Source organism: Silurus meridionalis, chromosome 19 (assembly GCF_014805685.1).
Source record: "Silurus meridionalis isolate SWU-2019-XX chromosome 19, ASM1480568v1, whole genome shotgun sequence".
NCBI classification, from domain to species: Eukaryota; Metazoa; Chordata; class Actinopteri; order Siluriformes; family Siluridae; genus Silurus; species Silurus meridionalis.
The window spans coordinates 1,261,429-1,274,801 of NC_060902.1; the positions used below are offsets into that span (position 1 = coordinate 1,261,429).

Below are 13,373 nucleotides of genomic sequence, written 5' to 3' on the forward strand. Positions count from 1 at the left end.
TTTCTCACTCAAATATAGTCAATCAGCCAAAAGTGACTGGGTTTGGTGTCTGGAATTGTACATCTTCACCACGTGCTCATGTGTACAAGCACTGGGCAACAAGTGAGATGTTCACCTGAGATGTAAATCGAGGCTGCTTCATTTTGACTCCTCCCATGGCCACGCCTTCCTCACGCTACATTATAGCGACATCTACATCAAGCCTGATTTATACAAACGCATTTTTCGTTCTCAATTTAGTTTTTACTCTACACACTGCACAAAAACGGCGCTTTCTAAATGTCTCTCTCGACTGGAAAAGTTTTTTTTCTGTTGTAGCGAGCACCAAAAGAGAAAATTAAGATATTTTAAAAAATATATTATTACGCAATGTATTTTCAGTCATGTGACTTCTTCAACTCCTGTGAGTTTACATGCAGCTCCAACTGTGATGCCGTGAGCTTTTTCAGAGTTTTTTTATTTTTTATGCATTGATTTATTATAATTTTATTTTTAAACGTTTTGAAGCAGTGATTATATTCATATCGATCTAAATGAACGTGGGTGCAGCCTGTGACTCTTCCCTTCACTGGGATTAAGGGATCACTCCAGAAATGGAAACATGTTTTCGTTGTCCCAAAACAATCGTTAAAACAAAGCAAAAGAATGGACAGAGCAATTTAATAACAAACAGCATACAAAGAAATTCAATGCAGCGGCTAATTTAGTTTTTTTTTCCTGTTCAGGCGAATCTAAACATACGATTAACGCTCGGAATTGTCGTGCCACTTTTTTATTTTATTTTCTAAAAGCTGAAGTCTTGGTGTTCATTTCACAAACAACCATCATGTGATTTTTTGTAAAGACCCTACACAAGGCACCACTGTGTGGAGGTCATTGGAGTTCGTTCAACCTCCTTCCTGTTTTTGGTTTCCACTTCCTGTTGCACCTGGTTATCGTGGTCATGCGTGTAAACTTTATAACCGAGTACAGTACACTGAAATGGACAGCTGGATAGGCCACGCCCACAAGAGTCTAGATCTAGTGTGCACACAGGAATGATACACAGTATAAACACAGATTAGATCTGAAGTGTTTCGCTTTATGTATGTGTATACAGTGGCTGTGAAAAGTTTGGGTTTGAGGCTCAGACGCACGTTCAGGATCCGGTTCAGGTTCAGCTGAAATACTTTGCTGTGTAAGCCGAGGTTTCTTGTTCATCCCAGAGCAGTTTAGGATTTAGGTGCAGTGACTGGGCAGGTTGTTCCATGATAATGACACTCCAGACGTCTGTCTGCTCTCTAAATAACACGTACAGAACTCAGACGTGTGCTTCCTCTCATCGTCTTGTTGTACGGTGAAGTCGGTTCCAACGAGCCATAGTCCAGACGGAACTTTTTGGTGATGAATGTGTGAGTGTGGGGGTGAAGGAGTCTGATCACATCTCTCCTGTTCTCCATCTCACACAAGTTCTTCTGTTAGAGACGTCCCATTTGGACCCCACAGAACTTTCATCCACTCATTCACCACCACCTTTCCCAGCCGCAGTATCTGAATATATTTCAGGGAAACAGATTTCATTAACACTGGAGTTTGTTTTGGCTGAATGACTGCATTTGGGTGAAGAAAGACAATTGTGGATTTTTTATTTTTTTGGAGGGTTTTTTTGGGGGGCCAAAACCACTCATGACTTACTGTCTGCAAATTTACACCCAAAAAAACAAAACCTTCTCCGCTTTTTATGGAACAAACTGAAATGACCATCACACTTTTCTACGAAGAGCAGAGACGTGCGCTGGGACCGAGAGGAGTTTGTGTTTATTTTGGGGACATTTTATTGAAATGAGGCAGGTGCAAACATTTTCTTCATACACACACACACACACACACACACTAACAGAACAATATCAGAATTCCACATCATTCACTCCCTGAGAGAAAGTAAAGAAATTCACGAAGCCCCGCCCACTCCCTACGATCTTCACTACGATTCTCACGAGACACTTTCAAACACGTCACACACGTTCACGCACGCGCCTCATTCGTGACTCGACTTTAAATACTGTGATGCGTTGTTTTTTGTTTTTTTTTAGGAAACTGTCTGGTGAATATTTATGAACCCGATTAGCCTTAAATGAATGAAGCGGTTCTTCTGTTTACGAGATATTTCTATAATCCAGTATATATTTCGGTTCCTCCTGTTTCTTTACCCCATCACATGCATGAGACAGACAGACAGACAGAGCGAGAGACAGACAGACAGAGTGAGCGAGAGACACCGACAGACAGACCGAAAGAGAGACAAAGAGAGACAGACAGACAGACCGAGAGAGAGAGACAAAGAGAGAGAGAGACAGACAGACGTGTCTGGGGGCTGCGCTGGAGGTTAGGAATGAGATGAAACTCGCATATAAAGTGGAAATATTGGCGATACGGTCATTTTACGAAAGTTTCCTATTTAGAAAACACTGAGGAAAAAAACGGAAATAAAAGTTTTGGACGGAACTCATGATGGAATTATAATATTTTCTTATGTTTAATCTTAAATTGAGTTTCTTCCCCCCGTCTTTATTAGATTGGATTTTTTTTTTAGCTTGGATGTTGATTTGTAGCTTCTTTTTTTATCATTTTATGTTGCACAGTGTTTTGTAAAAACATGATTTAATTTAATTTTTTATTTTTTAAACAAAATAGTCCATTTGTGTGTGTGTGTGTGTGTGTGTGTGTGTGTGTGTGTGTGTGTGTGTGTGAGTGATTTGCTGCGACGGCAGAAGTGTGACCGCTTGACTTTATATCTCCGACTGAATCCGAGACGCCGTGTTTTCCGCATCGCAGAACGTCCTGGAGCAAGAAGTGAATTTCAGCCTGTATGCAAAAAAGATTTATATGATTTAACAAAAAAAAAAACACAAGACAATCATTCTAATAATAATTATAAATATCTAATAAATAAATAAATGGTGCGGGACACTTTTGGAGTCTTGAAGGTTTTATTCCATCCGGTTCCCATGACGATTAATTGCTGCTTCTTTTCATTGTTTCATATTAAATTTGATTTCTGTAACACCAAAGACTTCTGTCATTATTTTTTTGTTTTGTTTTACTTTTGAGGAGCAACTTATACGTCTTTGTTGGTCTGATGCAATTTATTTACCCATACGCCAACAGATGGCAGCACAAGGCTGCATGCACAGTCACAGGGAGCACCGACCTTCATAAATCAGCGTGCCAAAGGTCATTGTCCCGTGTACACCGTGAGCCGTGCGACTTGCACGTGACCAGCAACTTGCTCATGTTGATCGTCGGGGAACAATCCCATGATCTCACCAGATTTGGCTCCTGCTGACTTCGCCCTCTTCCTGAAGATGAAGATGAAGCTCAAAAGTTGACGTTTTAACACTGTTGCAGAGATCCTGTGTGAATCACAGAGGTTTCTTGACATGCTTCGAAAAGAAGACTTGAAGGACAAGTTCCAGAAAAACACTGGGAACGCTGTATTGCTGTGAGGTTCCTCTCCAGGTTCTTCTGTGTCCCTCAGCTCTCCTCAGTTTGTTTTAGGAAATATTTCTTTTTCTTTGCTATATAAAATAAACTGTTTTAAAATGCATCAGATGTTTTTAATGAGTTAAACACTAAAAACTCACGAATGCAGTGATTTAACATGAAGATCCGACTTAATAGTCTCCAGAGTGCAGAGATTTTAAAGCATTTATAAGGAAATTGTTTGTTTTTCTGCCACAATAAATCTTGTTTGGTCAAGCAGACCAATTATTTTAGAATTATACTCTAATATTTACCTGCAAAAACTTTGCAGGTAAAACAATCACCAGACCTCCATCTTTCCGGCTTTTGTGGAGGTGCGGATGTTTTTACATGCAGTAAAAACCTCCAGATCAGAGATGTTCTGAACATGGAAATGTTTAATGCGGAGGAAAAGCACCACAGACACATTATTTGCTTTGAGAATGTTGATGGAGAAGTATAGAGAAGGTCAGATGGAGTTGCATTGTGTGTTTGTGGATTTAGAGAAAGTGTAGGACAGGGTGGAGAGAGGAGTTGTGGTATTGTATGAGGAAATCTGGTGTGTCAGAGAAGTATGTGAGGGTGGTGCAGGACATGTATGAGGACAGTGTGACAGCAGTGAAGTGTGCAGTAGGAACGACAAGGTGGAGCTTGGACTGCATCAAGGATCGGCTCTGAGCCCTTTCCTGTATGCAGTGGTGATGGATAGGTTGAAGGACAAGGTCAGACAGGAGTCTCCATGGACTATGATGTTTGTGGATGATATTGTGATTTGTGGTGAGAGTAGGGAGAAGAGGAGAAGATCCTGGAGAGGTGGAGGTACACGCTGGAGAGAAGGGGAATGAAAGTCAGTAGGAGTAAGACAGAGTACATGTGTGTGAATGAGAGGGGGCAGTGGAGGGGTGCGGTTGCAGAGAGAAGAGGTGGAGAAGGTGGAGGAGTTCAGGTACCTGGGGTCAACAGTGTAGAGTGATGGAGAGTGTGTTAGAGAAGTGAAGAAAAGAGGTCAGGCAGGGTGGAGTGGGTGGAGAAGAGTGATAGCAGGAGTGATTTGTGATAGAAGAGTATCTGTGAGAGTGAAAGGAAAGTTTATAGGACTGTGGTGAGACCTGAGATGTTGTATGGATTAGAGACAGTGGCATTGAGTAAAAGACAGGAGGTGGAGCTGGAGGTAGCAGAGCTGAAGATGTTGAGATGTTCGTTGGGAGTGACAACGATGGACAGGATTAGAAATGAGTTTTTTAGAGGGACAGCGCATGTAGGACGTTTTGGAGACAAGATGAGGAAGGTGAGATTGAGATGGTTTGGACATGTGCAGAGAAGGGACATGGGGTATATCAGTAGGAGAATGCTGAGGATGGAGCCACCAGGAAGGAGGAAAAGAGGAAGACCAAGGAGGAGGTTTATGGATGTGGTGAGGGAAGACATGCAGGTAGTTGGTTTGGAAGAGGCAGATGTAGAGTACAGGGGGTATGGAGACGAATGATCCGCTGTGAAGACCCCTAATTGGAGCAGCTGAAAGAAGAAGCATGACTTTCATAAATACTTATATTCGTATCAATATCGGCAATAGTGATCTTGAAAAAACTTGGCATTGTATCGACAAAAAGAAAGTCGTTTCGCCTATTATTTCTCTTTACTGCCATCTAAAGGACATTTACAGAACTGCACTGTGTAAAAGACCCCGCCTCCATATTTAAAAAATATTTTGCTGGCTAATCAAATAAAAGAGGGGGTGGATTAAGACAAGGACCGCATAGATTCCCTCTAACGGTTTAAATATTTTGAAGTAGATATTAACATTTTAATATATGTCGATTTTATTATAGAATGTGTAAACAGACTTGTTTTATGTAAATGTTTTCATTAAAAAAATCACTGGTTACAGCGAAACGGGCGCCAGGGGGCAGCAGAGGTTTTGGCGCTGTTCATGTCGCCACATTAACGAACCGTAGAAGAAGACTGCGAAAGCAACGTGAGAGCCATGCCGAAATCAAAACGGGATAAGAAAGGTGAGGAAAAGCAAATTATATTATAGGTATATCTCTGTTTTATAAAGTGGATTTGTCACGTGAGTCACCTTAGGTAGCACGTCAGCTGAAAAAACGATCAATAAAAAAAAGCATTAAAATAGGAATAAAGTTCAGTAATCAGCTAACGAGCTAAAGCTAAAGTTCAGTCTCCAACACCTACATGAGCTTCTCAGTGGATCTGTGTGTCCTGGTGAGAGAAAGTGTGAACTGCTTCTCCTGTACTGTTCATTCAGTATCAATCTGAAGGAGAAATGAGTTCTATGTAAAACACGTGATTTCACGTGGACCTGCGTGTTGCTGCTCACGTCTCTGCTTTCTTTCTGTCCACAGTCTCTCTGACCAAAACAGTGAAGAAGGGATTGGAAGCGAAGCAGAACCTGATTGAGGAGGTCAGTATCTTTATTTTACTCAATAAACATAAAGTTTTGTTACCAGTAGATTTTCACTCATTCTTATTTTCCTCATTTATTATTGTATTTGATCCCCAACCTGTGGCCTTGTGGCTCCTTCTAAGGTCTTTTTACTCCAACTTTTCAGCTCATGTTACTTCTGCCCACCCCTGGGCCTGGTCCCATCAACCCCATATATCTTTATTATAAATGAATTTTAATCATCATCTCTCTGTCTCCTCCTTCAGCTGCGTAAATGTGTCGACACGTACAGGTACGTGTTCATCTTCTCTGTGGCGAACATGAGAAACAGCAAACTGAAAGACGTCAGAACAGCATGGAAACACAGCAGGTGAGACACACACTCTCTCACACACACACACACACACACACACACACACACGTGACCCTCTGTCTTCTGACTGCCAACTTGTTGTGATGATTCCAGGTTTTTTTTCGGGAAGAACAAGGTGATGATGATCGCGCTGGGAAAAGGACCCACAGATGAATACAAGGACAATTTGCACAAGGTACCTGATCATTTTCCTGGATTTATTTTGGGTAATTCTGGAGCAGATTGCAGCAGAATTGTGTTTTGAACAGTTTACACTGTCTGGCGCAGGTGAGCAAATTCCTCCGAGGAGAAGTGGGAGTTCTGTTTACCAACAAAACCAAGGAGGAAGTTCAGGAGTAAGTACATCAGTGTGAATTATTATTCTTGTTCATTTGACTGACACAAAACCTCCAGAGAAGCCTGTTGATGCTTGTATTGGTGAGAAGATATAAAATGACACAAACAGATTACATTTTAATGCAGAAGTCAGAAAGAAATTGCTTTCAGTCTGCCGTCGTTCAGGTTGTGAGCATTGAACTGATGAATGGTGACTCTTGAGAGCTTCACACACCTCATTCTGATCCTTGAGGTTTTACCATCTTTCCATCAGATATTTTAACGGGTTTAAGGAGATGGATTATGCTCGGGCAGGGAACGTGGCACAGATGGCAGTGACGCTCGACGAGGGCCCCCTGGAACAATTCTCCCACTCTATGGAGCCTCAGCTCAGACAGTTAGGACTTCCTACAGCGCTTAAAAAAGGTAACACCCCCCCCCCATGCCTCAAAACAAGGAGGAACTTTAACAAACCTACATTTGTGTATATAAAACATGGCTATAAAGAGGAATGCGCTACAAAATGGTTTCTGCAGTAGTCGAGCCCTCCACAAGGGGGCAGTCAAAACGAAATGAGCCGTGTCTTAAAAAAAAAAAACCACTAACGTGAGTAGAAATTGATGTGGGGCACACTGGGGCTGATTAACGCTCACTCTTTATCAAATCTGTCTGCAGGAGTCGTCACGTTATTAAAGGACTACGAAGTGTGTAAAGAGGGAGACGCGCTCACGCCTGAACAAGCCAGGATTCTGGTGAGTCGTTCATTTACACCAATCCACATAAACCACTAAACCTGCACCCAAGACAAAACCCAGCAGTGATAGACACGCCTCCTACTCCTCCAGGTTGAGTCATGATGTTACCAGCTGACCAGACCATCATTATTAGGAGTGCATTTGATTGCTATATTAAATAAAAAAAACTATATATTATAAACGTTTTCACACAAAGGCTTTGATCACAAAAAAAAAAAAAAAACTTGAGAAACTGCGCACCGTGGTGGTGCAGCAGTAATAATGGTCCGTGGGGAAACACAGCTCTCCATGTGGAGTTTAATGGACTAAATGGATTTTGTAGTTTGATAGTTTTACTTTCGGAGTCCAGTGAAACTATAGTATGATGAGAAACAATCCAATTTCAGTTCAGTCCAGATGTTCAGGGAGCTCCACTGAGAGACATGAAGCTGTTTCAAAAGTTTCTCCAAACTTTGTTCTTGTGATTTCTGAACTTCTCAGGAGCTCCTGTGATGGTACTCTGGTGTTTTGTAATGTTCTGTTAATTTTTTATTAATTACACTCTTGGTGTGTCACCCAGATGTGGATGAGGTTCCTCTCAAGGTTTCTTCCTCATACCATCTCAGGGGTTTTTGATAGCCCATGCTTGGCAGGCTGTAGGTATCCGGTTCACTCTCTCTGTATTTGGCTCTGAATTTCTTCTAGAAACTGTTCGGGACTGAGATGGCTGAATTAAACTGACCCTAACATGCATGTGGAATTCAGAGACTGGAGATTTCCAGCTGTTAGCAGGCGGTGATGAAGAGGCCATGCAGGATGATGACGATGAAGAAGAGAGCTCATGAAAAGACACAGCAGACAATGGACTTTCCACGTGGACGTGTCGGGTTAACTCGCGTAATCAGTTTCTTGGACGCGTGATTCACGTGTACGTCTCTGCGTGAACGTTTTGTACAGCTGATCGATTTTCCTCCACTTACTATAAAAAACCTTTTACGCATGTGAGAGAAAATGTCTTTATTTATTACTAATATCCAAATGTTCAGTGCAATTTATTATCCATCAAATCAAAAATAACTTCAGAATTACAAAAAATAAATCACATTTCTGCTTCAATCACAACCTCAGACCTGCTCCTCAGATCATCTGTGGAAATATTCAGAACGTTATAGTAGATCTTCTTCTTTCACTCGACATCCACGTCGTGTCTGGAGTCTAGCGGAAGTAGTTCGGACACTCGTGAGCCACTAAATCCCAGCCACGATTGAAGGCGTCCACCACTTCCTGCTTCAGAGGACCTGCTTCAGATGCTGCTAGATTCTCCTGAAGCTGCTCCATGGTGGACATCCCGACGATCACGCTGTCTCCGAGCTCCGGCTGAGAAACGCAGAGGCAATTACTCACGATTCAGGAAGTGAAATAATCCTGCAAAACGTTGCAGTTTCTACAGAGTGCACGTTTATCTACACATGGTATGGTAACCCTGGTATGAGGTGGCATCAAAAAGTACTTTATCTACATTTCCACTGTGTGTGTGTGTGTGTGTGTGTGTGTGTGTGTGTGTGTGAGAGAGAGAGAGAGAGAGAAAGATTTCAACCACCACATTGAAATGTACACAGAAAGCTGTGTGCAAAAGTTTGCATCCCCTTAAGATTGTGTTCTTTTAATCATCTCAACTTATTACATTTATCTTTCAGTTTACAAAATTCACTCATTATGTTTGGAGATAAACAACAAGCCTTTATTTGACAATTTATCACGATCACTAACGACATGGTAGAGGATGCAAACCTTCTCTCCATCATTACACGTTTATATTCAGTATTAGATGTGGTACCTTCAGCTGAGAGTGATGATAGATCCAGCGTATGGCGGCCGACGTCAAGCTCGGCTTCTCGGAACCGTACGCCGCGTCGAGGGCCTTCAGGATGCCCTCTATCGCCTGGAACTGGCTCTCTTTCCAAAACCTAGAAGATTTACACCAACATCATCAAATTCCAACGTGAAAATACGCAACACACGTTCACGTCTCAACAATCTGTTTATGGTTTTGTGCAAACAGAAAACATGCCAAATCAAACATGCGGAGGATCCGCTGTGGCGCCCCCTAATGGGAGAAGCCAAAAGAAAGTTTTTTCCCAAAAATCCTTCATCAGCACCGGTATAAAAATGCTCACGTCCCTGCACTGCGCATGAACAAAAACGCCTTGTTTCCGCCAGACGTTTTTACTTCTGGATCTTTCCAAGACGTCTGTTTTCCAAAGCCTCCGTTTTTAAACGTATCCACTTTGGAAAGCGTTTAGAAAAAGCTACATTTCCGTTGACTATAAACATCTCCTGTGGACGAAAAGCCAAAACAGAGGAAAATGTGTTTTTTAACCGAAAGTGCATTAATGACGACACGGACAAAATGTTGTTTTATGATGTTATCAGAATGTGACGATTTTAACTGCATCACAACTGGTGTGTAGTTAATTTATAAAAGATCGGACGTACAAATGATTTAATATCCTCACAACGTGATTTGCCTTCAATAATCCTCCTCGACGGTGTCACCATTCTATTATGACATACTATATATGACTTGTAGATGAAATGAATCCCGGGAGCATGTAATTGCATACCTGTCCCTGTAGGTGGCAGCCCAGCTATTTCCAAAGAAGCGTCCTGCAGGCTGAGCTCTATCTTTATCTGCGTAATGGTATTTCCCGGTCAGCAGACCTCCTGATTAAAAGATTTCAGAGCATCGTTTCAGTCTGTGTTTAATGCAGGTGATGTGATGTGATGTGTTGAAGTGAGGTTCTTCTCAAGATGTGCAGCAAAATGTCTCGAAGAAGGCAGAAAGAAATCTGCTGCTCTCTAACCTCTGTTTAGCTCACATTTAATCAGAGTTGAACTCTGTCCATTTAAAGGTCTCAAAATTTTGACACATTTGATATAAACTGCCCCCTGCTCCCCCATAGTGAAGCATGGTGGTGGTTGTATAGTGATGTGGGGATGATTTTTTTTTTTTTATATCACAGGGAATAAAGCTCCGGCGTACCTGCTAGCGGATTGTACGCGTAGAACCTCATGCCGAAGTACCGCAGACACGGCAGCAGTTCGGTCTCTACTTGTCGTGTCGTGGCGTTGTACATGCCCTTCAAAAAGATACACGTAATCAAAACCTGCGTTCAGATCTATTCAATAGAAAGCGTATGAGATTAGACAGAATGAAATACTGCGACTGACCTGGTAGACAGTCGGGACGATCCAGTCGTTGTGTCTGCAAATGCTGCAGATTTCGGCCACTTCCCACGAGGCATAGTTCGATAAGCCAAGCTCTTTAAACTTTCCCTGATGATACACATGGAGAAAAGATGCATCAGTGCAAACATCTTCAGATGTAGAAATCTCAGCATGGTACAGTATGGTTGAATTCTGGCTCTGGCAGATCCTTAGCTACATCACTCCAGTCCTAGACATGGTGATGTTCTTCTAATGCATTAGAACTGATCATTTTATTCCCTGGCCCCTGGCGTTCTACCTCTTTGTGCAGCTCGTTGCAGGCCCTCAGCGTGTCCTGGACGGGGTTCTCGTGGTCTGGAGCGTGCAGGTAGAAGATGTTGACGCTTTTAACACGCAGCCTCTTGAGTGAGGTCTCCAGCTGAGAACGCACGCTCTCCGGCTTCAGGGTCTTACCGTCCCAGGGGTTCGCTTTGGTGTCAATTAGAACTAAAAGACAAAATGCACGACATTAAAAATATAACACGCTGAAAATCGCTGTTTACTGGAGAACCATTGATCAGATTAACTCCAATAAATAAATCAGAGCAGCAGGATGAGGTAGCGCTCGTCACGAGATTATTAACCCGACTCGTTATGAAAACAAAGAACAGGGAGCGGCGGGTTAAACCCTTAGTGCCACGTGATGCCCGTGAGAAAGCATCACATCTTTCCAGAGCGACGAGTTTTTAACCTGAATCGATTTGTCGTTTGTTGGCGCTGAGATGGGCGTGTTCAAACGAATCCCATGTCATTTTAAACAACTCTTCAGCAGGAGTTCATCTTATTCCAGATGTCTGTAATTCCAAAACACGTCCATCACACATCAGGTGGTAAAACTGAGTAATGTTCTGACCTGACCCACATCTCAATCCTTTTAAAAAGTGTTCATTATTTTATTTTTATCAATTAACTAAATAGAAAGTGGATGAACAGAAGAGAAATCCAAATCTAATCAATATTTGGTGTGAGCATGGATTCTTCAACACTTGCACACAGATATTGAAGGAACTCAGCAGGAAGTCGTTCCAAACATCTTAAAGAACGCGGACTTGAATCCTTAAATCCTTCTGTCTCATGATATCATGTAATCCAGAAAGACAATGTTGTTGAGATCAAGACTCTGTGGAGGCAAAAACTATTACTTGCAGATCGAGAAAATATCTGCCTGAACATCAGGAAGACCTCCAACGAGCTCAACCTCCGAAGACGTCGAAACCGTTCTGAAACTTGCACATGATGATCGTTGGAGAACAATCCACATCATCTCACTTGCAGTATGAATATATGATCGTGTGTGATTTATAGTGATGATAAGAAGCCAAAATCAATACTGTGGTTAAAAAAAACAGTGAGAAAATTGTTATCTGCTGCACCTCCCCTAGGGGTCGCTTTTTTTAAAATTATATTTATATTTTAAGTGAAACTGATCGTTTTGTTTGACATTTACATTAACAGATTAAAATGTGCTGCTGTTTTGTTCATCAGGTTTATGGAAAAAATAAGTCCTTATTAATAGATGTGTCATGCAGCTAATTGCATTCTGCTGTTTTTGCATTTAATAGAAACGTATACAAACTGACAGTCAGATTAAATGAAATGTGTTTGAATTAAATGGAGGGGGGATCGGGGTCGTGGAAAATCTTCAATGTTAAAATAATCTCCTGAAAAAAGTTTTGGAACCACTTTTCTACACAACTTATAATGAGCTTTAGAAAAGTTAGTTTTTATTGGTGTTGGTTTGTATAAAAGTATTTAATTTTATTATGATAATGATGATGATGATTATTTAAATCCGTGCCCCCGTCCTACCCGTCTGAGAAGCGACATTCCCCCGATGATGGTCTCCGCGCTCCCGTCGTTGTACATGAACGCGGTGTCGAGGTTGTTGTGCCCGCGCGCCAGGAACGCGCTCACCATCTTCGCGCTCGCGTCCGCGTCTGCGCGGCCCCCGAACGCCATGGAACCCATTAAGGTGGCCGGGATTCTGCGAGACGAAGACGACGACATGCTGGCCTTCTGCTGCGATCGTGTCAGCCTGGGTATGAGTGTCACTGTGAGTGGGAGCTCCTGGAGCGCACTTCCTGCTCTCAGAACCACTGCGCTCTGCAGCAGCATACTCTTACCGCGCGTCACTGTAACCCGTGCCGTAAACACGGGGCCAAAGGTCGTAAAGAGGACGTAACGGGACCGTCCCACAAGTCCCAACTTTGTACTTACGCGAGAAGAAGGGACGTTCCAAAACAGCGTTTTTAAAAGACCAAACTCAGTAAACACATTAATAATAAAGCATATTATGTACAGACAAGCAGTTTGGTTGAGTTTGGTCCTTTAATAATGTCTTATCGCTTTAAGCCACGTTAAGTTTTTTTCCTTAACAGATTTCTATGGGAGAAAAACGCGTAACTAAACACGTGAAGCGTTCGTATTTAGGAGTTTCATGTGCTTGTCTGTACGCGGTATACTTTAATATTCATGTCTTTACTGAGTTTGGTCTTTTAAAAACGCTGTATTTGGCTTTGCCATTAGGGACTGTCGCAAAAGTTACAACTTTAAACTAAAACGAAAGAAGGCAGGACGTCTTTGGTTTTGGCATCAAAATGTTTGTTTAACAAATGTTAGGTTTTTTTATTCGAAATGTTATTTCTTGCTGTTTTGCGTAGTCGTTATAGCTACAGGATATCTATTTTGCATATTTTCTCTTTAGATTAGACCTCACCGGTTAGTGACGCACAAGCACACCACCACAGCGCAAAGGTTCATGATGTTCCTGCAGGCAAGT

General features: G+C 42.0%; 2 protein-coding genes across 2 annotated transcripts; one reads left to right on the forward strand and one right to left on the reverse strand.

Moving 5' to 3' along the window:
- The first annotated feature begins 5,372 nt into the window (after positions 1–5,372).
- Positions 5,373–8,327, forward strand: mrto4 (MRT4 homolog, ribosome maturation factor). The gene is made up of 8 exons (XM_046875547.1): positions 5,373–5,513; positions 5,865–5,923; positions 6,172–6,275; positions 6,372–6,453; positions 6,546–6,613; positions 6,868–7,019; positions 7,269–7,345; positions 8,033–8,327. Exons 1-8 carry the CDS (start codon positions 5,486–5,488, stop codon positions 8,066–8,068), a joined length of 606 nt encoding a protein of 201 aa, XP_046731503.1. The 5' UTR covers positions 5,373–5,485; the 3' UTR covers positions 8,069–8,327.
- Positions 8,328–8,329: 2 nt separating this feature from the next.
- Positions 8,330–12,764, reverse strand: akr7a3 (aldo-keto reductase family 7, member A3 (aflatoxin aldehyde reductase)). The gene is made up of 8 exons (XM_046875550.1): positions 12,404–12,764; position 11,223; positions 10,854–11,041; positions 10,559–10,663; positions 10,371–10,467; positions 9,952–10,051; positions 9,165–9,294; positions 8,330–8,704 (listed from the first exon to the last, which is right to left on the reverse strand). The coding sequence occupies exons 1-8, from the start codon at positions 12,707–12,709 to the stop codon at positions 8,543–8,545; spliced, it is 1,089 nt and encodes a 362-aa protein (XP_046731506.1). The 5' UTR covers positions 12,710–12,764; the 3' UTR covers positions 8,330–8,542.
- Positions 12,765–13,373: the final 609 nt, after the last annotated feature.

What these genes read in the sequence shown, in the direction of transcription:
- mrto4 (XM_046875547.1), top strand. Translation starts at nt 5,486, where the DNA reads ATGCCGAAATCAAAACGGGATAAGAAAG. An exon ending in ACAAGGACAATTTGCACAAG is followed by an intron (nt 6,454 to 6,545) that starts GTACCTGATCAT and finishes TGTCTGGCGCAG; the next exon opens with GTGAGCAAATTCCTCCGAGG. An exon ending in CTGAACAAGCCAGGATTCTG is followed by an intron (nt 7,346 to 8,032) that starts GTGAGTCGTTCA and finishes AATTTCTTCTAG; the next exon opens with AAACTGTTCGGGACTGAGAT.
- akr7a3 (XM_046875550.1), bottom strand. Translation starts at nt 12,709, where the DNA reads ATGCTGCTGCAGAGCGCAGTGGTTCTGAGAGCAGGAAGTGCGCTCCAG. An exon ending in TCGTCCCGACTGTCTACCAG is followed by an intron (nt 10,468 to 10,558) that starts GTCAGTCGCAGT and finishes ATCTTTTTGAAG; the next exon opens with GGCATGTACAACGCCACGAC. An exon ending in ATCATCACTCTCAGCTGAAG is followed by an intron (nt 8,705 to 9,164) that starts GTACCACATCTA and finishes TGCGTTTCTCAG; the next exon opens with CCGGAGCTCGGAGACAGCGT.